Source organism: Hyperolius riggenbachi, chromosome 5 (genome assembly GCF_040937935.1).
Source record: "Hyperolius riggenbachi isolate aHypRig1 chromosome 5, aHypRig1.pri, whole genome shotgun sequence".
Classification (NCBI taxonomy): Eukaryota; Metazoa; Chordata; class Amphibia; order Anura; family Hyperoliidae; genus Hyperolius; species Hyperolius riggenbachi.
In genome coordinates, this window is record NC_090650.1 from 293336421 (window position 1) to 293363532 (window position 27112).

General features: G+C 44.7%; 1 protein-coding gene across 5 annotated transcripts in view; it reads right to left on the reverse strand.

Annotated features, from left to right (window-relative positions):
* C5H18orf63 (chromosome 5 C18orf63 homolog) overlaps nucleotides 1–19671 on the reverse strand; it is a 70511-nt gene extending 50840 nt beyond the window's left edge. For 2 of the 5 annotated variants that reach the window (XM_068237084.1, XM_068237080.1), the window contains exons 1-3: nucleotides 19523–19671; nucleotides 13099–13233; nucleotides 12940–13018 (exon numbers count right to left, since the gene is read on the reverse strand). In XM_068237084.1, the coding sequence (XP_068093185.1) occupies nucleotides 12940–13018; nucleotides 13099–13233; nucleotides 19523–19614 (306 nt within the window). In that variant the 5' untranslated portion in view covers nucleotides 19615–19671. Of the gene's footprint in view, nucleotides 1–12939; nucleotides 13019–13098; nucleotides 13234–19164; nucleotides 19490–19522 lie in introns of those variants that run through there. The other 3 variants (XM_068237083.1, XM_068237081.1, XM_068237082.1) reach the window with 3 other exon arrangements.
* Nucleotides 19672–27112: the final 7441 nt, after the last annotated feature.

Consider the following 27112-nt stretch of genomic DNA (forward strand, 5'->3'; position numbering starts at 1 on the left):
ACAGATTGTGATCGGTTTCAGGCTGAAATCGATTCACATTCTGTTTGCAGTAAAGGCAGCCATACGATCCCTCTCTGATCAGATTCGATCAGATAGGGATCTGTCAGCTGGTCGATCTAATGGCAAATGGAAGGCTCTATAGGCTCTAGTATGATTCCCAATCTGAGGATTTGACCATCGGGTAGAGCCCTCTGTGATTGATATCTGATCATAGAGGGACTTATTACTTCAGGGCACTATACACAGATAGAGATCTCCGCATGAAATCAATTGAAAATCTGTGGAGCTGCCACTGCCTGCTGAGTCCCCAGGTCTTACCCATCCAAAGTTCTTCACCATAAGCTAATGCCAAGTGTGCTCCCAGCCTTAGCTTATTACACTCACTCTGTCCATCTCTGATAGAGAAGAACTGGCTCTGCAGACTTCTCCAGCATCACTACAGTTCACAGCACTTGTGGAGGGCTAGAGAGGTTGGGGGCTGGGCACTGTACACAAGACTCTGCTGCACACTGAATAGGGACTGTCTACAAAAACGTTGTATGATTCCTTATCGGTGGCTGAGCAGAAACACACATTAGAACAATTGTGCATACAACAGAAAGCTTTTCGCCTCTGTGCCTTTAGTTGTAAGTGTCTCAGGACAGGGAAAATAAACTTCTCCACCCATGGGACCTCCTGCTGCTTCTGGGCCCCCTGAGGCTGCATCCCTTGCAGGGTCTATTGTTACGCCCTTGCCCTGGTAGGAAAACCAGGCCCAACCACTACTACTGTTATATCTGGACGAACAGAATGTTTTAAAGGGAACCTTAACTTAGAGGGATATGGATGTTTCCTTTTTAAACAATACAAGTTGCTTGTCAGTCCTGCTGATCTCCTTGGCTGCAGTAGTGGCTGAATTACACACCTGAAACAAGCATGCAGCTAATCCAGTCTGACTTCAGTCAGAGTACTGGATCTGCATGCTTGTTGAGGGGCTGTGGCTAAAAGTATTTTAGACACAGGATCAGAAGGAGAGTCAGGCAACTGGTATTATTTTAAAAGAAAAAATCCATATCCTTCTCAGTTTAGGTTCCCTTTAAGGAGATCTTTTGAACCAATGATCACAAATGATTGCTTTGGACAGCCAAAGTTGACAGTGAGTACGGGACCTGCATTTCTGAAAAAAATAAAATAACATAACAAGAAGACAAATAAAGATTATTTTCCCATGCATCTACTGGATACTTAATGTGTATGGATAGGTTCCCAGTTTTTTTTTCCACCTTCTTTTTCGTATCTTTACCTTGCATAAAGGTAAAAAGGTAAAAAAAAACCAAAAAGATCTAAAATAATATTTCTATTACCTGTTGCTCTATATGGGAATAAATCCATTTGCTTGTTTATCACACCTCTACTCACTGGGTTTATTGTATGTCTTCAGATACTACAATACTTATAAAATGAGGTGGTGAAGAGTAAAAAGAATTATTTAGACCAAAAAAATCAAAAGATAACACTCATATGTATTCCCCATGATATGAGTTTTATTTTTATCTTTCGAATTAGATTGGTGGTAGATAAAAGGAATGTGGATGAACATGAACTATATAGAAAACAAACATTGAAATTATCTAAAAAAGGGAAAAAAGAAAAAGGAAAAAAAAACAAACTGGCTTATATTCTCAGTCTCCACAAGATGGTGCCATGCCAGTAAATTACAGTACTATCATTCCCCATTTTAGATCCAGAGTAAAAGAAAAATAAACATGTCAGGCAGCAGGAGAGAGGACACGCAGAGAAATGTCTGCATCTAGATTTCTAAACATATTGAAAATAAAATGTCCAGTGTTAAGGCCCTTTTCCACCAGCTGCACTCCAATTCAATACTCAGAGCGCTTGTGTTTTGCCGCTCGCACGGGCACCACAATTAACATGTTAGTGCCCCTTTTCGACCAGTGTGCTTCGTTTCACAGTGATGTGGCAAAGCGCTGCATGCAGGATTTTTTGTGCGCTAGCAACCGACTGTTATAGCAGCCAATCACAAGCGCTGCTAAATCGCACAAAAAGTTGCGATCACATCTCAGCACCGGATCCCGATTTTCAGTGGAAAAGGGCCCTAGTAGGCTACTGACCTTCAGCCTGGCCACATGGAGGACAAAAATGTCTCATTTATCTTGCCACATACATTTTTCATAACCTACTGAAGAGTCTAAAACAAAAAGACAGCAGGACTATTGCTCACTAGTTTAGTGCTGTACTTCAGGAGTACACACTTGTCTAGGTGTATAATGCACACTTTTTTTGCACACAAATTTTTGGACACCATGTGCATTTATCTTTTACACTGTGCGTGCTTTGCCCCAGTAGCTAAATGATTATCAATGAGAAAACGCCTGCTTTGTACAAAATTATGCTGCATGTTGTAAATTGTTTTCCTTGCTTGCAAAACACGCATCAAACGTGAACGAGCCCATTGACTTGCATTGCTTGTAATGATGGGTACACACGATACAATTTTCCGTCCGATTAACAGCAATCAGATGATTATTTCTGTCATGTCCGTTCTGCTCCTGTTTGAAGCCAGGATTGATTTTCTGAAATTATCGTGGGGAAAACAATCCCATTATCGATTGAGGGCAGTATGGACATGCACACATCATGCAACTTCCTGTTAAATGACCCAGTGTTCGGACAGGAAATTGGATCGTGTGTACTCACTATAACTTCCAATGCAAATTCACATGTGGCTAGTCAAATGTGAGCACGGGAGTGTGCCTGGGAGAGGAATGCCAGCACATGTATTCTTCACTAATTAAAAACGGCAGCAAGGGAAGTAAAACATGCAGATCAGATCTAAGGATGCTGTCCATTTTCTGTTTCAGCATTTTGTTGTGTTGTGAAAAATATGAAGGCTGCCATTGCTACTTCTTCATTAACTAATTCATAGCTAGAAATTGTTTATTTGCCTTATGGACCAGAGAAACATTAGTTTTTTTCTTGTTATGCTTATTTTATTTTCAATGTATTTTTAAAGGAACAAGATAAATAGAATACAATTATAAAGATACCACTGTTTATCAGTTTTCACCCATTATAGTGTTGCACATGACAATACTTGCACTGGGCAGGAAGGTTAGGAATTAATGCCCTTAGCCTACAATTGGCTAAGTCAATCCACATCAATGGGGAATTGGGGACCGCTGTACATACACTGCACACTGGATTCTCAGCAGAGGCTAGGCCAACAACCATCTAGTATGTGTAAAAAGGCTATGTATGACATCACTGACCTAGATGACTGCCAGAGGAAGGAGTGTAGAGCAGCTTCAGGATGTCAGGCGATGTGGAACTAGTCTGCTACACCTCTAAGTTTCTATTTTTATGTTGCAAAAATCAACAGTTTTTCACTATACATTTTAAATACAAATTTTTATTTTAACCACTTCACCACTGAGGGGTTTTACCCCCTGAGCACCAGAGCAATTTTCACCTTTCAGCGCTCCTTCCATTCATTCGTCTATAACTTTATCATTACTTATCGCAATGAAATTAACTATATCTTGTTTTTTCCGCCACCAATTAGGCTTTCTTTAGGTGGGACATTATGCCAAGAATTATTTTTTTCTAAATGTGTTTTAATGGGAAAATAGGAAAAATGTGGGGAAAAAAATAATTATTTTTCAGTTTTCGGCCATTATAGTTTTTAAATAATGCATGCTACTGTAATTAAAACCCATGAAATGTATTTGCCCTTTTGTCCCGGTTATAAAACCATTTAAATTATGTCCCTATCACAATGTTTGGCGCCAGTATTTTATTTGGAAATAAAGGTGCATTTTTTTTCAGTTTTGCGTCCATCCCTAATTTACAAGCCCATAGTTTATAAAGTAACAGTGTTATACCCTCTTGACATAAATATTTAAAAAGTTCAGTCCCTAAGGTAACTATTTATGTATTTTTTTTAATTGTAAATTTTTGAATTTTTTTTAATTACAAAAAAAAAAAAATGGGGAGTGTGGGAGGTAATGAGTTAATTTTTTGTGTAAAAGTCATTTATTTGTATGTGAAAAATGTGTAGGGTGTAGTTTACTATTTGGCCACAAGATGGCCACAGTAACTTTTTGTTTTAATGCGACCTCCAAGCGTCCTTCCGGAAGCTTGGAGGAAGTATAAGGAGGCTGGACACGTGAGTTTTTTTTCACAATGATCGCGCTGCCCATCGGAGAGCAGCGGATCATTGCGGGGCTTAGATCAACGAACGGGAATGGATTTTCCCGTTCATTGATCTCCGGGCGAGCGGGCGGCGGAGTGTTTACTAGCAGCGGGCGGCGTGTTTACGAGCGGGAGCGCGGACAGCGCCGGGAACGCGGAAAGTACGGATTTCTCCGTCCCTGGGGGTTAAAGGATGGAAAAAGGGACGGAAAAATCCGTACGGGCGGGGGTAAAGTGGTTAAACCTGTGATTACTATCAAATTAAGTTATAAAAAGAATTATAATTGAGCCAGGCAGTTTCGTATCTGTAAGAGTACACATAGGGCACCTGTCATAGCCCCCCCCCCCCCCTTGTTACTCACCTCCCACAGGGCCCATCAGTCACTGTGAGAAAATCGTCCCTCCCTCCCAGCCAGGTGTGACGAATAAACGTTTATTCGTCCAAATAAAGTAGTTAGAGTCTTAAAATTTTCCCTGTAGCCACTATTAAAAAGTGACAGCAGATAGGAAAAAGGCTTTGTTTAAAAAAAGACAAAAGTTTGCTTTCCTAAAACAGAAATAATTTGCGATAATTCAGGTTGGAGTGAGCTCGAGATGTCTCCCAGGCACCACTGCTGAATATATGCAAATTAACCATTGTACCCTTAGAAGCTAAACACACCTCCAGAACCGCTGGAATGCAATGATGTGTCAGCTTGTTAATATGTACAGAGCCATAATAATCCAACATGCATACAGACTGTTTCGGATTGTTTGATCCTCATCAGTGCATGGCATGGATTAATTTGGCTCTATGGAGTAGGGCTTGTAAATCCGAGAGGCACAGACTAACCAGCAAGCTCATGGTGACCCAGAACTCATTGGGGTGTGTAAGGGACTACAATGGTCCTAAAAGCCCCCTTACTAAGATGTTTAAAAAAAGAGCAGGGCAGCTGGGGGTTAACACAGTTCCCCTCTTCCTGGTCAAATGCTAGCAAATATTTCCTTACTTGTAGCTTTCAGTACTTCAAAGAGGCCAGAAGGCACTGATTGAGCCCTGGTCCCTTATCAGGTCCTGGAAGAACAGTCACCCTGCTGTGTGAAGATGCCATCGATCTAGTTTCTGCTTGACAGAAATTGTAAAACCCAAGCTTCTAGAATGGTGTCTGCATTTTTAACACCTTTATCAGGCTCTCTCTGGAGCAGTTGACCTACTGTGACCCAGAAATGTCTATAATAATCCATAGACTTCTGTATTTGTAATACAGGATCTTCTCAAAAAATTAGCATATTGTGATAAAGTTCATTATTTTCTGTAATGTACTGATAAACATTAGACTTTCATATATTTTAGATTCATTACACTACAACTGAAGTAGTTCAAGCCTTTTATTGTTTTAATATTGATGATTTTGGCATACAGCTCATGAAAACTCAAAATTCCTATCTAAAAAAATTAGCATATTTAATCCGACCAATAAAAAGTGTTTTTAAAACAAAAAAAAAAGTCAACCTTCAAATGATTATGTTCAGTTATGCACTCAATACTTGGTCGGGAATCCTTTTGCAGAAATGACTGCTTCAATGCGGCGTGGCATGGAGGCAATCAGCCTGTGGCACTGCTCAGGTGTTATGGAGGCCCAGGATGCTTCGATAGTGGCCTTAAGCTCATCCAGAGTCTTGGGTCTTGCGTCTCTCAACTTTCTTTTCACAATATCCCACAGATTCTCTATGGGGTTCAGGTCAGGAGAGTTGGCAAGCCAATTGAGCACAGTGATACCATGGTCAGTAAACCATTTACCAGTGGTTTCGGCACTGTAAGCAGGTGCCAGGTCGTGCTGAAAAATGAAATCTTCATCTCCATAAAGCTTTTCAGCAGATGGAAGCATGAAGTGCTCCAAAATCTCCTGATAGCCAGCTGCATTGACCCTGTCCTTGATAGAACACAGTGGACCAACACCAGCAGCTGACATGGCACCCCAGACCCTCACTGACTGTGGGTACTTGACACTGGACTTCAGGCATTTTGGCATTTTTCTCTCCCCAGTCTTCCTCCAGACTCTGGCACCTTGATTTCCGAATGACATGTAAAAGTTGCTTTCATCCGAAAAAAGTACTTTGGACCACTGAGCAACAGTCCAGTGCTGCTCCTCTGTAGCCCAGGTCAGGCGCCTCTGCCTCTGTTTCTGGTTCAAAAGTGGGTTCATACTTCCATCTGCTGAAAAGCTTTATGGAGATAATTTCATTTTTCAGCACGACCTGGCACCTGCTCACAGTGCCAAAACCACTGGTAAATGGTTTACTGACCATGGTATTACTGTGCTCAATTAGCCTGCCAACTCTCCTGACCTGAACCCCATAGAGAATCTGTGGGATATTGTGAAGAGAAAGTTGAGAGACGCAAGACCCAACACTCTGGATGAGCTTAACCAGCCTGGCGGTATGGACGAGCTCAGCTCGTCCATTGCCGCCGGAGGCTGCCGCTCAGGCCCTGCTGGGCTGATTTTCATGAAATAAAAAGGTGCACACGCAGCCGACACTTTGCCAGCCGCGTGTGCTACCTGATCGCCACCGCAGTGCGGCGATCCGCCGCGTGCAGCTGCGAAAGAGGGTCCTCGCAGCCGCCCAAGCCCAGCGCAGCTGGACCAAACAGTTCCGGCCAGCGCTAAGGGCTGGATCGGAGGCCGCTGACGTCAGGACGTCGGCTGACGTCCATGACGTCACTCCGCTCGTGAAACAAGAAAGGCCGCTCATCGCGGAGGAGATAAGAAGTACGCAACAGGAGCGCCCTCTAGTGGGCTTTCATGCAGCCAACTTTCAGTTGGCTGCATGCAATAGTTTTTTTTTTATTAAAAAAAAAAACGTCCGGTCGCCAGCCTGGCGATCTTAATAGAACGCCAGGCTGGTTAAGGCCGCTAACAAAGCATCCTGGGCCTCCATAACACCTGAGCAGTGCCACAGGCTGATTGCCTTCATGCCACGCCGCATTCAAGCAGTCATTTCTGCAAAAGGATTCCCGACCAAGTATTGAGTGCATAACTGAACATAATTATTTGAAGGTTGATTTGAAGGTTTTTTTGTTTTAAAAACACTTTTCTTTTATTGGTCGGATGAAATATGCTAATTTTTGAGATAGAAATTTTGAGTTTTCATGAGCTGTATGCCAAAATCATCAACATTAAAACAATAAAAGGCTTGAACTACTTCAGTTGTAGTGTAATGAATCTAAAATATATGAAAGTCTAATGTTTATCAGTGCATTACAGAAAATAATGAACTTAAGCTGGCCATACACTGGCCCGATTTGCGCCCGTTTCGACAGCAGATTCGATCACTGGGATCGAATCTGCTGCCAATCGTTCACGCTACACGCCGAATTTCGATCCATTTCGTCCGATCCCGTCGATCGCGCCGTGCGGAAAATAACCGGCGATCGCCCGCAGGTAAAGAGCGCATCGCTAGCGGCGTTCGAGTGCCCGAAGACCGACGCAATAGAGCCCGCATACATTACCTGCTCCGCCGGCGCGACTCCAGTCTCCCGGTCACCGCTGCTCTGTCTGCGCTCTGGTCTCCAGGTCCGGCATGCCTCACTTCTTCTAGCCCGGCAGGAAGTTTAAACAGTAGAGCGCCCTCTACTGTTTAAACTTCCTGCCGGGCTAGAAGAAGTGAGGCATGCCGGACCTGGAGACCAGAGCGCAGACAGAGCAGCGGTGACCGGGGGACTTGAGTCGCGCCGGCGGAGCAGGTAATGTATGCGGGAGGGCGGGGGCAGCAGCAGCAGCACCACCACAACAGATTGTGAACGGTTTCAGGCTGAAATCGGTTCACAATCTGTTTGCTGTAAAGGTAGCCATACGATCCCTCTCTGATCAGATTCGATCAGAGAGGGATCTATCTGTTGGTCGAATCTGATGGCAAATCGACCAGTGTATGGCCACCTTTAATCACAATATGCTAATTTTTTGAGAAGATCCTGTATTTCCAGTGTTACAAAGCTATCAGGTCCTTCAAGTTCGCAGAGTGTGTTGGACTTCACATGACATTGGTCCTGAGAGATTTTCAACCATCTGGATCTTCCAGAACCAGTGATACAAAGGATGGAAGTAAAAAACAGTGTTATGAGTCACCCATGGTCCTCATGTTTAATATCAGAAGATTCATAAAATTATGCTGACTGTGAATATGTATTCTGTTTCTTCATGTGACCTATGGGCACAGAGAACGCGGGCAAAACAGGAATTGGGCCCAAATCTCTCCCTGTCTAATGGGGTACAAATTTCACAAGGCTGGACTTGTACGTGTCATAACCCCTCCCATCTACAGTGAGGATTAAAACCCCAATGACACTGGGCCCAGCTGACCAAATTCCAAAATCTGATGTTGAATTAACATCAATCGACAGCCAGCTGGACACTGGCAAAATCACTTGGATTATTTCCCACAACGGCCTCTGGCCGCATGGCAATCACCATCTTGGACTTTTCGCCAAGGACTTTAGATTGCCGCATGGACCACCCATAGCGGTATTTGAACTGTACATTAAGACATTCTGTTTCTTTTTCATCTCTACTCTTTTTCTTTCAACCCAATCTGTTCTGCCTGACAGGTATATTTATCTGTGGGTTAAAGTATACTGTGTGTATGTAGTTTTAGAATTAAACTAAGGATTTTATCTTTCATTCTTGTGCCTGTTCTGGTCATCTGATTGTTGCTACAAAGAATATGCCCTCTGAAGAGTCATACTACCGCATTGTATATTAGTTCCTTATAAATTGTTGATTTGCAAGCTAGGTTGTAAATAACCATTTCTTCCTTCTAGGATTAGCTAGTACTCTGCGATTTCTTGTACGAAATTGATAACTTTAGTTTATTGATTGTACATACAAATGAGATTACATCATATATGTAACCTTTCTTTAACATCACACTACTCACAGTCTTCAAGCCTTCGGAAGTGACTATTCCCTGAATGGTGACTGGAGCATGTTGGACGTGATTGGGCTGGCTGCCATATTATGATAGCGTTGGGGTCTGTACGCCCTTTTAAATTGGAGAGTGGTGGCAGTGAAATTACCCAACTTCCAGTGTGGAATCGATATTTTTAGTTTACTGATTGTATATACAATTGGGATTGCACATGTATGGGCACCTCCAACCAATATTAACCGTTTACTATGCACATAGTGAATCTGCCTCCTGAAGTCTCTAGTGCATGAGACCTGCATGGCAACTGTGGCCTAGTAATACAGGATTGGCGAGAGATTGTCACATTACATATTGTCTACAGCGTTGCGACCAATCTGTTCACCGTACTTCCAACCATCGGAGGTGACTATTCCCCGAATGGTAACAGGAGCAGATTAGACGGGAATGGCACGCTCTGTCACATTACTACCTTCTGACGATCCAGCAACCGGTCTTTTAACGTCGTTTAACCTCCTTAGCGGTAACCCCGTGCTGAACACGGGGTAAGCCGCCAGAGGGTGCCGCTCAGGCCCTGCTGGGCCGAGTTACATAATTTTTTTTTCAAACACGCAGCTAGCACTTTGCTAGCTGCGGTTCAGAACGGGATTTCCTTATGGGCAAGCGCCGCCGGCAGCGATCGGACGCTACTGGGGGACGCCGCAGGGAGGGGGGAAGCATGTAGCTAGCGCTAGGCTAGCTACATGCTAAAAAAAAAAAAAAGTGAAAAAAACCCTCCCGCGGCTGCGCAGCCGCACTTCTCATACTGCCAGGGAGGTTAAACGGGATCACGGGGCTGGATTGTCACTCCAGGTCTGCGCTCCGCACCTCCCGATGAATGTTTAAGCTGGCCCGGCGGCTGCCAGCGCCGAACCCTGTTCAACTCTCCTGCTCTGCTTGGCTGATCCTCCCTATTTAAATGTTGCCCTGGCAACGGTGGGGAATGCAACTCTTTCACTGTGCACATTAGTACTCTCTGCTGTCGGCGCTGCTCCCGCTCGATAATTGGGTAACTGTAGCCAGGCAGCCGCATCCCCTCCTGTGATTGGCTTCAGGAGCAGCGTGGAGCCATACTGACATGCCACTGTGGCTGATGGGGATAGGACATGATATGTCTGTAGGCAGCTGCCAAGTGACACAGAGAGTGAGTGTTCACAGCCACAGTAATGCTGGGAATACACGGTTCCTTTTTGAGTCATTTAGATGGCTCGATAGATAATTTCCGATATGTCCGATCTCCAGCTCGATCGTTTCGTCGCTCGATTTGTGATAGCAGTGAATTGAAAAAGATAAGAAAAACCAGCGGAAGATAAGAGAATCGACTGCAGAATCGAGCGGCGAAACTATCGAACGGGAGAATCGAGCGGCAAAAGCGAGCCGTGTATGCCCAGCATTACACTGCTCTGACTGCTGGACAGTGAGGCAGGCACAGATCTGCAAAGTTATCGGTAATTAGAGACCTGACTTACAAAGTTAAAGAGGAGCTGTCAGCCATATTATCTCAGAAAAAAACATATATAAGTAGATAAATACTTCTTCTATTACATAACATGTATTGCACTGTCCACATTTTGATTTTAGTGATTTTTCTACAGTAAAAAAAGAGAAAATCCTTCTTAACATTTCCCATATTAACGTTGGCTATTTTGAAGCCAATCCGGATGTAATTTCCTCCCTTACTCTCCTCTGCCTGATTTGCCCGCCCTTCACTATAGAAAGTGCATTGTCTCAGCATGAGAAATATTGGCCAATCAGAGAGGAACAGAGGTGTGGGAGGGGAAAACAGGAAGAAAAAAGGCTGTATTAGTTAAGTCTGAGGGGGGAGTAAAGACGCAAAAAAGGACAACCCAGCATGCCCTGCAACTTCCTTTTTGCGTACCAAATTTTGTATTCAATCGAATCTGATAAGAGAGAGATCTGTCACCTGCCCATGCACGGCAGGCCTATTCCCAATCAATTTCATGCTGAAATCGATCTGGAATCGACCTTGTGACTCCGCATCCAACCGCCTCGCCACCCCGACACTCCCCCCTTAATGTTAAGTGCCCCCCCTCCCTTCCCCCCGGTGCCCAGTGCATGATAACATATATTACTTGTTTGCAACCTCCGCTTGTCCCTGCTGGCTTTGAGCGCACTCTATTCTTCATACATGCCAGCCACATGGTTGCCTAGTAACGTGGCCGTGTGTATGACATCTGATGTCATATGCATGCCCTTACTAGGAAAAGTGCGTGTCTGTACAGCAGAGTGCGCCCGGAGCAGCAGAGGACAAGCGGAGGCCGCGGACAGGTAATGTATCACATGCATGGGGCACTGGGGCGTCCAAAATTGGTCGCATTGTTGGTCGGGCAGGCACTTGGCGACACCAATTTTCATCGGATTCGATTATAATAATTGAATCGGATGGTCAATCAGCCGCCAAATCGCTTCTTCCAGAATCCAAGGCCGCAAAGTTTTGTAATTCCCTCGTTGTCCTCCCGCCCAGTGCTCATTGTTAGCTATGCAGCCCTGTAAACTGTGTGACTTAGGTTTAGCTAATTCATGCACTACTGCACATACACTGTCGCAGTGGCATGGCACCTTGATCGCACTCCCGTAAAGCGTTATGTACAGGTGCAGAATGCTCCTGACTAAGGGAATGCGACCAAGGAAACATGCCACCAGGCCACCGCATGGGCATTAGTTCACGACTTAGCTAAGTCACACTCTTTACCAGGCTGCACAGTGGATCAAGGATGAATACGAGGAGGTCAGTGAGGGAACAAGACTATGGAGACTGGAAGAGGCCCCAGTTGCCTGGCTGTCCTGCTGATACACTGTCTCTAATACCTTAGACCCTGGTGCATACAATCATTATTTTCAGCTTGGAAATCCTTTAAATTTAAAGGTTCAAAAACACTCTTATTCTGTGGTACTCAGGTGGATGTAAAGAGATCCTATGTTAAAGGATGTCTGAGTGGATAAATCATCAGGTACATACAGTACGTGTGCACAATGCTATCTGGATAAGATCCTCATAGCCCCCCTACGCCCGGGAATCCTCCACTTCCTCCATTATGCCACTGTAACCACACTCCTGGATCCCTTCTGAGCGCGGTGAGCATGATTACAGCACTCACTGCACTCAGATGGCAGCTGGGAGCATGGCCAGTGGCCACAGTGAAGTAATGGACCAACCTATTATATCCAGAACAAAAAAGTCCTGACCAGTACTAGTCGGGGCCTAGAATGGGAGAAAGTAAGGAGAAATGGAGGATGGGGGCATTTCTTCAGCTGGGATATCCATTAGGCACACTTTCCACTTAAAATGGATCGGAACGACATAAAAGTTCTTGACCTGCATGATTTTTCCAGAGTCCAAGCAAGCTTATAAGAACAGACAGCGTCCGTTCTCACAAGCCTGTATATCCCTTTGTTCCAGATCTACTCACTCAGGACAAGCGCCAGAATATAGCAAAGAGGATAGGACTCTCATTGGATTGCTAAAGACCAATGGGAATCCTCAAAAGCACCAGGAACGATTCTCATTGGTTTTTAGTGGACCAGCGAGAATCCTGCCAGATGATAGGGAAGCTTCCCGTTTGTCTTTTGCAATTCAATGGGAGTCCTATGCTTCCTCTGGGACTCTGAGCTATATATAGGTGCTTGTCCCTGAGCCAAACTTTGGTGCCATAAAAAGTCCTATGTAGCGGGGGCACAATTTGAGTGCTTGCCATAGGTGCTGGTTTCCCTAGCTATGCCTTTGGAGCCAGGGCTTTATAAAGATGTTGATTCCATTCAAAAATAATAGACAGATGTAAAACTTACTGCCATGATCACTAGTATCTGATCAAAGTGTTCTGGATCTGGAGATGCCACAATCTGATCATAAAGGAATAATATTTTTCTGAAAGATAAAACAGAAAACCAGAATCACCCCTTAAGATCAGCAGTCTTGAGAATGAGTAAAGTCCACTCATTGCATACCTGCAGAGCTTTATCTGTGCATCTCTGATACAAGGTTGTAAAGTGCCAGAGTTCAAAATGATCTTAACAGCACAGAGACCTTTCAGATCCGGCAAATCCATAAACCACAAGGATTCTGTCATCTTCACATCCATACTTCAAGACAAAAATTACATATTTGTTATCAAACCAAGACAATTATTTCAACTGAGTTATTCCTACAGTTCCAGTATTTCACATCTCACCCACATTATCACAAAAAATAACTGGCACTGTGACCATGTTTTCATTATATGCCACAGACTTCCCGCTATACTACTAATGTGCTCAACAGCTTGCCTTGTGTCAGGTAGGTTGTGTCAGAATCTGGATCAATTACTCACATATACAGTAGTTGCTTAGACTGTTCGTAGGCTCCATTTAAAAGGAACCTGTAGTAAGAAGGATTTTGAAGCTGCATGTATATGCCACATAAACTAGTTTACCCCCTTCTCCCTCCCACTGTTCATTAAAAAAATGTGCAGTGCAAGTACAAGAAGTAACTCACCCAATTGCTTGTTCCAGCAACACTCTCCATGGCAATGGTGGCGTCATGTGACCTACTGTCATTACGTACCAGCAAGTCACCTGACCCTTCCATCGGCACGGAGATCACCACTGGAACGAGCGATTGGGTGATTTACACCCAATCATTCCTGGCCGTAGAAGTCTGGAGGGAAAGAGGAAAGGAAGGAGATATGGACTGATTATAAAAATGTGTCCACCTGTGCTTTAGATTTTAGTGGATACCCGAAGTGACATGTGACACGCTGAGGCGAACATAGGTACATATAGTAACGAGTCCTACTAATAAATGGTCTAAAAGTACCCTTGAACCAGGGACTAAAGGTGGCCACACACGTTACAAGTTTTTTTTATTTTGATTGCATTCAACCAATCCGATCCAATTTTTCAGTTGATTGAAAGTTTTAAAGAAATTGTTAGATTTAACGTTTTACATCTATTAATAGCTCATGCATTCATCAATTGCTGTTTAGCATTACAATTACCACTGAACATCACATTGCTACTTACAACTGCATCTACTACACTTTATTTTGCTACAAAAAATCAATGATTTCAGTTTATTAATTACATAAATAAACTGCGTAAACTGAGTACAATACAGTTAAATATTATGACAATACAACCCCCCTCCCCCTCCCTATTCCATATACCGTATTTTGTTTTCACACTACATACCATAACATACACTTTTCATTATACTGTATATACACACTCACCCTTTCATAATTTTTTCCTTTTTGCTGTTTAGACAAACCAAGTTTGGTATGAATTGAAAAGTTATATTCTGGTTGAATACAATTTGATAATCCATCACACATCATACAATTTTTGGTAAAGTTGGTCTGAATTTTCCAACACATCCAATCTCAAAAAAATAGAAATTCGATCAGATTTCTCGAAACGAAAAAACAAACAAACGTTCAATCTTTTTGTACAACCGATTGTTTTAATCAATTTGGGGTAAAATCATACAGAAAAACTGTAACATGTGTGGCCACCTTAAGAACTAGGTAGGTGCAAGTTGCAAACTGCGCAAGCACACCGAAAGCAAGTGCTCGTCCATGAGCACATTCTCTCACTGCATAGGTGCAGTTCAAAACTTGCACAAGCAAGTCGGTAAATGAGGGGCGACAATAAGCAGCGTCAGAAAACTTTTGAGAAGGTAATCTAGCCCACCATGGGCTTTATTTAATAGGTTTGAACACTAACCCAGTATTCTCCACAGAATTTTTTTTCCAGCTGGGTGGCATGAAAAAGTAGCCGGGCTAGGTGCGTTGAGGGAATGCAGGGCTGGCGCTGAGGAGGTGATCTGATGACAGCCAGGTGCTCCCCAAAAAGAGCCTGGGGAGAACACTGCTAACCACCTCCCCCTCTAACACTAAGCCCACTAATTAGCTGGCAAGAGCCAGGCTGATAATTGAACAGCCCAGAGTACAGCTACAGTATAGCCAAACTCCAGTGCACTGCTGCTTCCAGTGAGCAGCTGTACAGTCTCTCAACTCCCCACGACCCCCCTCCCCCGAAGCACCAGCCCAGCCCAGTAATTAAAAAGCCTGGATTTCAACTACAGTGTAGCCAAAATCCAGTGCAATATTGCTCCAAGCTCACTAGTACACGCCGGCCCCATGCTCTCCTACCACCATATTTTTTCAGGCACCCCTAGCGCTCAAACTGGCTGACTATGGCTGTTTTTTTGCTTAAATTAACATGGGCGCTCATGGCTGTGCCCAAATTTCCCGGCCCGCCTCCTGCAGCCTATTATTCAAGTGTAGGGTCTGTACCTATTCCACTAGCACAAGAATACAAATCTTTTCCAGTACATTGGTGTTATCCATCTGAAGAGGTACGATACCTCGCATATACATTTAGAACAGAATTATATATATTGGGCGCCTCCATCCACCCTGTGTTTGTGAATCATAAGGCTACAGATTGCCACCTTGCATAAAGCAGGTCATTTTGGCGAACACTTTCTTTCCAGCGCAGGAGATTTGGGCGCAGCCGACACCACCATAGGCCGTAATAGGAACTACGGCTATAGTAGCGCATAGTGAGTAACTTTAGCGCCGTTAGAAGACAGAGCTAAAGTTACTTATAAAACACTATAATTCGGCCTCCAGCAATTGCTGGAAGCCAAATTATTTCATTTCCCACCATCCATGGCAGCCTGGAGGGGGAATAGTATTTAAAGGGACTCCGAGCTCTGATTAAAATCAAAATCTGAACTTACCTTGGGCTTTCTCCAGCCCACTGTAGGTCGGAAGGTCCCTCGACGTCCATCTGGCTCTTCTCCTAGGGCCTGGTCTTTTCTGTTCTAACTAGGGTTATACAGGGGGCAGCCATTAGCAATTCCTCCATTGCCGGACACCACCTACTCCTCCAGTTTGCCGGATTCTGTCCTGGCAATATGAAAGGAAGGGAGGGGTTCCTCCAATAAATGTAAAATATTTTATATTTGTCAACATGCAGCTGAAAAAAGGCAGCTATTTATTAGATTTAATAATAATGTAATAATAAATTTTATTTCTGAAATCTTGTATTTTTAATTTGGGTCCACTTTAATTAGAGCTCGGAGTCCCTTTAACGTCGCCGGGAACTTGTGCAGGAGCAGAATAAGCCATACCCGCTGTATTCTGCGCCCAAGTCTCGTGGCGGCGATTCCTCTCCTATACCTGTCATAGTACCAGTGCTATGCTGTGCACCATGCGCAAGAGTAATTCAGGGATGTGGCAATTGCCAGACCACTAATTACATCTCCGAGTTGCTACAATTTGGAGGAGGACTGGTATTTAACACCGGCGAGGATTTGCGCAGAAGCAGGGTGATCAGTCATTCAGCTTACCCTGCCCCAGCTTACCGGTGGCGCGATGATACGTACGCGCTAGGCAGGAGTATTATGCAGCATACAGTATAAACCCGACTGAGTCACCAAAGTCAGCTACGCAATACTCTTGTCTGGACATGTGGCAATCTACAGTCTTATGAATCACAGGGTTTATACATCCTGACCTCTCTTTTATTTTCTTCTTTTCTTGGTAAGACCCAGTTCCCCGGTAATCTCAAGGATACTTTTACTTATACTCCCAGTAGAGGGTGCGCTTATTTGAGAACAGGGTTAGGTGTTAGTGAAATATTGGTAAAAATTACTGATATTTTAGTGTCTGAATTAGCAACTAACTATAGTGGAATATCATTTTTTTTTTATTTTACAAATATTGCTGTACTGTAATACTGGAGTCAGTTGGATTACATTGCACCTGATGAAAGTGTACTTTGTTCACAGACTTTGAACAGCACCACATTACATTGGTGGGCACTAGTCTACTTTAGGAGACCCAGCAGCAAATCTCATAAGTAAATTCAGCTAACATGAATGGATGGACGAACTACTAGGTTTCCAATAGGTTTTAAGTAAACGCCCACACTATTTGGCTATACACAACGCTTCGTGCTGTAGAGGTTGCTATGATTGGAGAACTGTTCTCTATTATTATTATTTAGTATGTATATAGCGCCATTATCTTCCACAGCGCTGTACAGAGAATATTGTCTTCTGTCTTGTCACTTAACTGTCCTTCAGATGGGCTCACAATCTAATTCCTACCATAGTCATAGTCGTGTAGTCTATAGTCTATATCGTGTAGTGTATGTATCGTAGTCTAAGGCCAATTTAGGCCAATTAACTAATCTGTATGTTTTTGGGATGTGAGCGGAAACTGGAGTGCCCGGAGGAAGCCCACACAGACATGGGGAGAACATAAAAATCTCCTTGCAGATGTTGACTTGGTTGGGATTCAAACCCGGGACCCAGCACTGCAAGGCAAGAGTGCAAACCCCTGGAGCAGGAAAAAAAGTGCATGTGGCAAGTGGACTAAATGGGCATCACCATAAGCACCAATACAAAATAGTGGTTTCTGGGTGCCAGAGCAGACATTTGGGCACCCGATATACAGCGGGCACTGATACAGCACCCGCTATATATCGGGCATTGCGGGCACCCAAAAGCCGCTATTCTGCGGCGCCCATTTTTTCCATGGAGAATAGAGTTGTGTGCTCCACTTACCTGCAGAACTTTCCAGCCGAGGCATAGGTGAGATCAGTGGGGGGCAGGCAAGGAGCACGACCCCCTAAACTTTTCACTCTGCCTGTACTCTGTTCCAACATTTCCCAGCCAACCCGAGTCGCTGCAGCTGCAGAAGTAGAGAGACTGCACCTCTCTGCCCCCGGCTCCGTGCAGTGTTCCTCTCTTCCCCCTGCTATCCTAACCCTTTTCCTCCCAGTCTGCCAGGGCCACCTCACAACTTTAACTCCCGGTGGCAGCGGGGCACAGGCAGCATTATATGCCGCCATTCTGCACCTGATATTTAACTTTTTTTTAACTTCATTTTGTGTGGTGCACCACAGCTGCGGAGGGGGGTTAACAGGGCACAGACCCCGTCACCCCAGCAGTGTAGCGGCACCCAGCAATCTGGCATCATGTCCAGGGGGAGCAAAGTACCGGAGTCAGGTCAGTGAAGACCTGGACATCGAAAACCTCCTGTGTACCCTGGCCCGGGAGGAGGTGGAGCAGCTGCAGATGGAGCTGGATGCCAGGGACCCAGACTCCAGCCAGCGAGCTGCAGAGGCTAGCAAAGGCAGGAGGGCAGGTAACATTCTGTGTGAGAATACGGTTAGGTTTGGCTATAGTAAAATATCGGTATTCAATATCAATATTTTACACTTTTATAGTAAAATATCAGGATTTAATACTAATGTTTTACTATCACTGTTACTGGGCGCCATTTTTTCCAGACGCCCTTCATGCATGAACTCGCAAACACCTACGCCACTGTGCTTTATGAGGTTTCCTGCTGGGTCCCCTAAAGAAGACTAATGCCCCGTGGTGTCCGCCACAATGCATAATTTCAGCGTGAATGCATTCCTCTACCTCTCACACAGTAGCCGTCCTTAGTAAGCAAATTTTAGTGGTCTGTCTCAAATAGTTATTATATAGGAGCAACTAGGTATGTTTATAATAATGCTTCAGAAAATACACCATAAGGCCTTGTTCACATTGCGTTCGGCTCGCGTGTCCGTCTGCGTTGAGCTGTTTTTGAGGTGTCTTTTTTTTCCGATTCCCAGCGGTTTTCTAAGCATTTTTTCTGAGTGGTTTTGTAATTCACTCCCTGGCGCAAGTCAGGAAGTGAACTGTTTGATCCGGAATAGAATAAATACAAAGTATTTATTCTTAAAAACGCGAACGCAATTGCTACACAAAGCGATTTTGTGAGCGTTTTGCGTTTCTCCTATACTTTCAATTGAGGCGGAATGGTACACGCACCGCTTTACTGAACGGACAGCGCACGACCCGCGCTGATATGAACCTTCTCATAGACATTCATTACATAAGCGTTTGGAGAGGGCATTTTTTTAAATCGCCTGAGTGTAAGAAAACCCCCGAAAACGCCTGCAGTATGAACAAGCCCTCAGTTTGTTCTCTCTATTGCAATTAGACTTTGTAGGGGTTGAACCAGAACTCACAGGGCTATTGCAAGCTAATAATGTACGACTTGACAGCTTGATGGCTTCATTCCAAGGCTAGGTGATTAGTTAGGCTGCACTTTAATCGTGAGGTGACAGAAATAGGTGAAGCTATCAGCTGTCACTAGAAATAACACACATCTGACGAGTACTATATCCTATATAGGCGAGACGTATAGTGAAGGAAACGCACTGTAATTAGTAGCGCAGCGAGTCGCCCTCGCTCTGGAGTTCAGGAATGTCACAAACTTCAGCCTGAACTCCGGTGACCGCACGCCCTCCCCTCCTGCCAGCAGCGAGCCGCTCCTCTCTCTCACGCACACACAGCTCTACCCGCCCAGCCGCCGCTAGCCTTCACCTAGGCATTCCTGATTGGCTGACGTGAAAGCAGCTCGAGACCAATGGCCCTGATGAGAGAGCTGACAGTTTCCTGGTGTTCCATAAAAACATAACCGCAGCATCCCTTTAGTTGAGCATGTGGTTTGCTCTTGTCTATTAGATTTCTGTATTCTATGCGTCTACCTGATGACAGATGGATTTGCGAATAGCTTCCGCGGTCCGTGAGGCCTTTTCCAGGCTGTATGTCCGTAACCGCTCTGCCAGTGTACTGCTGTGCTTATTGCAAGGGAATCTATTGGAAATATCCAGGAATAGTGTACAGTATCTTTGTTCCAGGATCTGCCTGGCGGGATCACTAGCGAATGACTGCTGCTCTTCTATTGTGCCTACCGCTGGGGTCACACTTATTTGAATCGCATGCGTGATAATGATGGTCTATGGGCTGCACAACAAATGCGTTTTAAAAGGCCTGGAACCGACTAGAAAGGGCAAAACGCTATCGCAATCCGTAGCATTTTGGGAGCGATTTCCCTGCTCCTATACAATTCATTAGAATGGCAACGCTCCCAAAATGCTGCATGTCCTGCAATTGCGATTTCCTTAATTTAGAGAGACCATATTTTTGTGGGTCCAACCTGGGACGGGGAGGGGTGCGGGGGGGGGGGGGGGTGTGAAAAGTGGGGAGGACTGAGGAGCGCGCAGCGACGAAGACTGGGGGGGAGGGGGCTGCGGCGCGGTGATAAATGGGCGTGGCCATAACATTGTATGGGCGGAGCTAACATAATGATGCAACAGCGAGGCATAAGAAAGCAGTGTTTACGCCATGATGTGGACAAACGAGACTTTACATCATGGGTGTGCAGAAACTGTGTGATGCTAATAGTATACCGTAACCACAAAGCAGCAAACAGCCATCTATGACCATTAAATAATAAATGCAGTAACAGTTACCCCGGACACCAGAAAATAAACGCAATAGGCAACATGTCAGCACAAAATAACCGCAATGCGGGCAACATGTCAGTATAAAATAAATGCAATGCGGGCAAACATATCAGTATAAAATAAATGCAATGCGGGCAAACATGTCAGTACAAAATAAACGCAATGCGGGCAACATGTCAGTACAAAATAAACGCAATGCGGGCAAACATGTCAGTACAAAATAAATGCAATGCGGGCAAACATGTCAGTACAAAATAAATGCAATGCGGGCAAACATGTCAGTACAAAATAAACGCAATGCGGGCAAACATGTCAGTACAAAATAAATGCAATGCGGGCAAACATGTCAGTACAAAATAAACGCAATGTGGGCAAACATGTCAGTACAAAATAAACGCAATGCGGGCAAACATGTCAGCACAAAATAAATGCAATGCGGGCAAACATATCAGTACAAAATAAATGCAATGCGGGCAACATGTCAGTACAAAATAAACGCAATGCGGGCAAACATTTCACCAGAAAATAAACGCAATGCGGGCAAACATTTCACCAGAAAATAAACGCAATGCGGGCAAACATGTCAGTACAAAATAAACGCAATGCGGGCAAACATGTCAGTACAAAATAAACGCAATGCGGGCAACATGTCAGTACAAAATAAACGCAATGCGGGCAACATGTCAGTACAAAATAAACGCAATGCGGGCAAACATTTCACCAGAAAATAAACGCAATGCGGGCAAACATTTCACCAGAAAATTAACGCAATGCGGGAAAACATTTCACCAGAAAATTAACGCAATGCGGGCAAACATTTCACCAGAAAACGCAATGCGGGCAAACATTTCACCAGAAAAGAAACACAATGCGGGCAAACATTTCACCAGAAAAGAAATGCAATGCGGGCAAACATTTCACCAGAAAAGAAACGCAATGCGGGCAAACATTTCACCAGAAAAACGCAATGCGGCAAAACATTTCACCAGAAAAAAAACGCAATGCGGGCAAACATTTCACCAGACAAGAAACGCAATGCGGGCAAACATTTCACCAGAAAAACGCAATGCGGCAAACATTTCACCAGAAAAAAAACGCAATGCGGGTAAACATTTCACCAGACAAGAAACGCAATGCGGGCAAACATTTCACCAGAAAAGCGCAATGCGGGCAAACATTTCACCAGAAAAGAAACGCAATGCGGGCAAACATTTCACCAGAAAAGAAACGCAATGTGGGCAAACATTTCACCAGAAAAGAAACGCAATGCGGGCAAACATTTCACCAGAAAAACGCAATGCGGGCAAACATTTCACCAGAAAAGAAACGCAATGCGGGCAAACATTTCACCAGACAAGAAACGCAATGCGGGCAAACATTTCACCAGAAAAGAAACGCAATGCGGGCAAACATTTCACCAGAAAAGAAACGCAATGCAGGCAAACATTTCACCAGACAAGAAACGCAATGCGGGCAAACTTTTCACCAGAAAAGAAACGCAATGCGGGCTAACATTTCACCAGAAAAGAAACGCAATGCGGGCAAACATTTCACCAGACAAGAAACGCAATGCGGGCAAAGTTCACCAGGAAAAAAAGCATTTACTCACCTGGCAGAAGTCTCCGGCCTCTGGTGCGCTCCTCCCGGGACCTCCTTCTCCCTGCATATCTCCCGCGCTGACAGGGCTACGGCAAGATGGCGCCCAAAGCCCTGTACTGGAGACACAAATAGTCTCCAGTACAGGGCTTCAGTAGCCATCTTGCCGTAGCCCTGCTCGCCTGCCGGTGTCGGAACAGACACCGGAAGAGGAGGCTGGAGCGGGGCTGCAGGCAATGAACTGGCACGGTGTCTATAGACGCCGCTGCCAGTTCATGAAGATAGAGTGGCCAGAGTCCCGAGGCCGGGACGTCCCGCTGCTGAAAGCGGGACGTTTCCCAGGACCTCATTAAGCCTGGGACAGCGGACCCCGAATCCGGGACTCGTCCCGGGCAATCCGGGACGTCTGGTCACTCTACTTAATTGCAGTTGCTCTAGTGGAATCTGTCCCATCCATTTACATTGGCAGAGCGTTTAGGGAAATCACTAGCGATTGAAAGCGCCCCCTAAGGTCCGGTGCACACCAAAACCCCGCTAGCAGAACTGCAAAATGCTAGCAGATTTTTAAACGCTTTTTTTAAAATTTTCATGAGGCATTTTGGTAGCGTTTTGCAGATTGCAGTGTAGCATATTTCATATATTGTTACAGTAAAGCTGTTACTGAACAGCTTCTGTAACAAAACCGCCTGGCAAACCGCTCTGATCTGCCGTTTTTCAGAGCGGTTTACGTTTTTCCTATACTTAACATTGAGGCAGAAACGCCTCCGCAATCCAAAAAATGCCTCACCCCGGGAGGATTTGTTTCTGCAAAACGCCTCCCGCTGTGGTGTGCACACCCCCATTGAAATACATTACCCTAGCGTATGTCTTTTTTCAACCAAAATAACTATGTATCCTGCTCAGCTAGGAGCTGAACTGTGTTTCTGAGCAGCAATCCCTTTCAAAACATGTCTGAGGCTGGGTGCACATATGACATAGCGTGAAGGGCTTTGTTTTATGTTAATGTTGTGTGCGTTTTTTGAGCGTTTACAATGCGTTTTTCATGGGTTTTGTGTGCGTTTTAATGCGTTTGCGATTCGCATATACAAAACACACATTCGTTTTCCATGCGTTTTTATATTTCCATTTATGCAATATCTCCAAGATCCGCTCCTACCTGTCCCCTGACACCACTAAACTCCTTATCCACGCCCTTGTCATCTCCCGCCTAGACTACTGCAATTCTCTTTTGTCTGGTCTCCCCTCTAACAGTACTGCCCCACTTCAATTGGTAATGAATGCGGCAGCCAGACTGATACATTCTTCTCACCGCAGCACCTCTACAACTCCGCTCTGTAAAGCACTACACTGGCTCCCCGTCAGCTTTAGGATCAATTTCAAAATCCTGTGCTTGGCCTACAAATCAGTGCACAAGACCTGCCCGACCTACATCTCTGATCTGGTCCACAGGCACATACCAGCCTGCCCTCTCCGATCCTCCAATGACCTGCGCCTAGTCGCACCAGGCATAACTCAGTCACACGCACAATTGCAGGACTTCACCAGGGCTGCCCCTACTCTCTGGAACTCGCTCCCATTAGCCGTCAGACTCGCCCCCACCTTTAATACCTTCAAACAAGCTCTCTAGACTCGCCTCTTCACGCTCGCATACCCCCTTACACCAGCACCATAATATGTTCTGTTAGACACCCTCTCAAAAGATGCACCTATTGTCTCTACCCTACCCTTTAGATTGTAAGCCTCTGGCAGGGCCCTCCTCCCTAGTGTTTCCAGCTTGATTATGCAATCTTACTCACAACCACCCCTCTTCTGGACTCGAACAGTCTCTATTTTGACCTATGACACTGTATTGTTATCAAATCATTTGCATGATCTTGTTTTGTTGTGAGTTTCCGTATGATCTACCTGTATGTTAACCCATTTATCTATTGTGCAGCGCTGCGTAATATGTTGGCGCTTTATAAATACAATAAATAATAATAATAATATGCAAATCATTTGGAAGACAACAGGAAGCGAAAATACAGTAAAAAAATATATATGTTTGGGAAAAAAACGCATGAAAATCCCATGACATTGTGTTCCCATTGACTTTCATTATGTGCATTTTGGCAGCATTCCTGCATCATATGCAACAAAACCAGCATTTAACCACCTTAGCGGTATGGACGAGCTCAGCTCGTCCATTACCGCCAGAGGGTGCCGCTCAGGCCCTGCTGGGACGATTTTAATGAAATAAAGTGCAGCACACGCAGCCGGCACTTTGCCAGCCGCGTGTGCTGCCTGATCGCCGCCGCTCTGCGGCGATCCGCCGCGAGCAGCGGCGAAAGAGGGTCCCCCCAGCCGCCTGAGCCCTGCGCAGCCGGAACAAATAGTTCCGGCCAGCGCTAAGGGCTGAATCGGAGGCGGCTGACGTCAGGACGTCGGCTGACGTCCATGACGTCACTCCGCTCGTCGCCATGGCGACTAAGTAAGCAAAACACGGAAGGCCGCTCATTGCGGCCTTCCGTGTTACTTTTGGCCGCCGGAGGCGATCAGAAGAACGCCTCCGGAGCGCCCTCTAGTGGGCTTTCATGCAGCCAACTTTCAGTTGGCTGCATGAAATAGTTTTTTTTTTTATTTAAAAAAAACCCTCCCGCAGCCATCCTGGCGATCTTAATAGAACGCCAGGGTGGTTAAAAAAAAAACAGCTTTGAAAACTCATAGAAAACGCATATGCGTTTTTATATGCGGTTCTTCCTGCGGCCAATAGACTTTCATTAGAGGCAAAACCGCAGTGTTTTCCGCAGCGCTAGCGTTTCTGCTATGTGTGCACCCAGCCTCTAGCAAAGTAAAACTTTCCAATTAAAAGATACCACAATGGAGGGAAACCTCTGGATGCTCCGTGCATGCCCAGCAGAAAGAAGCACTTAGGGCTTGTTCACACTTTGGGCGATTTATTCATTTCCGGGTGAAAGAGCTCACTTCCTGAAGTCAGGAAGTGAAAAAATGAATCGCTCTGCAAAAGCGTTTTACAAAAAATCCTTAATGCGCAGGTAAGCACTGGAAGGCGCAAAAAAAAAAAATCACTCAAAATCGCAAAACGCTGGATTCAGAAATTGCCATTTATGATGTGAACGAGGCTTCAAAGAGACTCTGTAATTAAAAAAACCCCTCTGGGGGATACTTACTTCGGGAGAGGGAAGCCTCAGGGTGGCAATGAGGCTTCCCTGACCTCTGAAGTTTGGAGGAATCCAGCGCTGGCTTCCCCCGAAACCCTCCCCGACAAGCTTGGCAAGCAAAGAGGGGGAAAAAAAACTGCACAAATGGCTTTGTTCAATTGGGCATGCACTAGCCTTATGCCTAGTACACACCATACAATTTTCTGTAAAATTTTCTGTAATTAGATTATTTTCTGTAAAGTAAGGTCCGTACACACGCCTGATGAAAGGCAACGACGGGTCCATCGTCCCCTCCTGCTGGGCCTGTTTTCAGCAGACAGTACAGCGTGTGTACAGTCTGTCGGTGGACTGATAAGGCTGTTTCTAAACGATCCGCCCGGAATTTTATTATCGGAATTATTTATTTATTTACTGTTTTTATAAAGCACCAACATATTACGCAGCGCTGAATGATTCTTAGCAAAAAACGCACCGTGTAATCCCAGCATGACAGCTAAATCTTACAGAAAATCATACAGAAAATTGTATGGTGTGTACTCCCGCATGCCCAGCCTGGGTGCACTCATCCTTGGTTAGGTGCACCCAAGGGATTAAGAGGGGCCATGTGTTGGGTTGGTAGATTCTATGATGATTCGGGGGACCATTCAGAGGCTTCCAACTACTGAATTTAATACAGTAGAGTACCGGTTATTTGGACGCAACTAACCAGCAATCTCAACCAACCAGCACAAATAGCTGTCAGTACATCCAGTGGTGAAGGTCAACATAGTAGGGATGCTTGTTCAAATTTCGCGGAAATGCAATTTCCGCATCGAAATTCGGTAATTGGTAATGGAAGTGCGGTAGGCGAATTTTCGTTGAAATTGCGGAAATTTCCGCCGATTTTAACATCAATTTTCTCAAAAACTACAAAATCTTTTCCTCTTGTCCCTACTTTTCTGCTTAACATTCCCTGAAAATTTGGTGTTTCTAGCATCTATGGGGGATTTGCTATTAACCTCTAAAGTCGGCAGCATACCGCATAATAGTTCCAATGCGGATTTTCGCGTTAATTTCCGCTGATTTACAGAGACACTGAAGCGAGAATAAATCTCGCTTCTTGTCTCATAGTCAGCAGGAGCGTGTGATTTTGCAGGGGGGGGGGGGGTCAAGGACCACCGTTTAGCCACGGGATAGCGGCGTTTTAGCAGGGGCACACATGCCCCTGCTGACTATGAGGTCTGAAGCGAGATTTATTCTCGCTTCAGACTCTCTTTAAACATCAATTTTCTCAAAAACTACAAGGTATTTTTGAAAGATTTTTTTTTCTTATTGTTCCTACTTTTCTGCTTAACATTCCCTGAAAATTGTCTGTAGAACCTACGGGGGCTTTGCTATTAACCCGCAAAGTTGGCCGCTGTAGACTGTACTTTAAAATGCAGGAAATTTGCATTACCGATACGTGGTATTATGCCGACTTTAGAGGTTTATAGCAAAGCCCCCATAGGAGCTAGAAACCTCAAATCTTTAGAGAATGTTAAGCCATTAAATGGGAACAAAAGGGAAACAAATATTTCAAAAATACTTTGTAGTTTTTGAGAAAATCGATGTTAAAGTCGGCAGAAATTACCACGAAAATCCGCATGGGAACCGCTATGCGGTATGTCACCAACTTTAGAGGTTATTAGCAAAGCCCCCATAGCTAGGAGCTAGAAACACCACATTTTCAGGGAATATTAAGCCAACAAATGGGAACAAGAGGGAAAAAAATCTTTCAAAAAGACCTTGTAGTTTTTGAGAAACGTCGAAAGTTGTCGAAAATTACCATGAAAACCCGCATCGGAATGCAAAAATCATTAGCGGAAACGGTAGCAGTATCGGTAATTGGCAATGGCGGAATGCGGATTTTCGGCAGAAACGGAAATTGG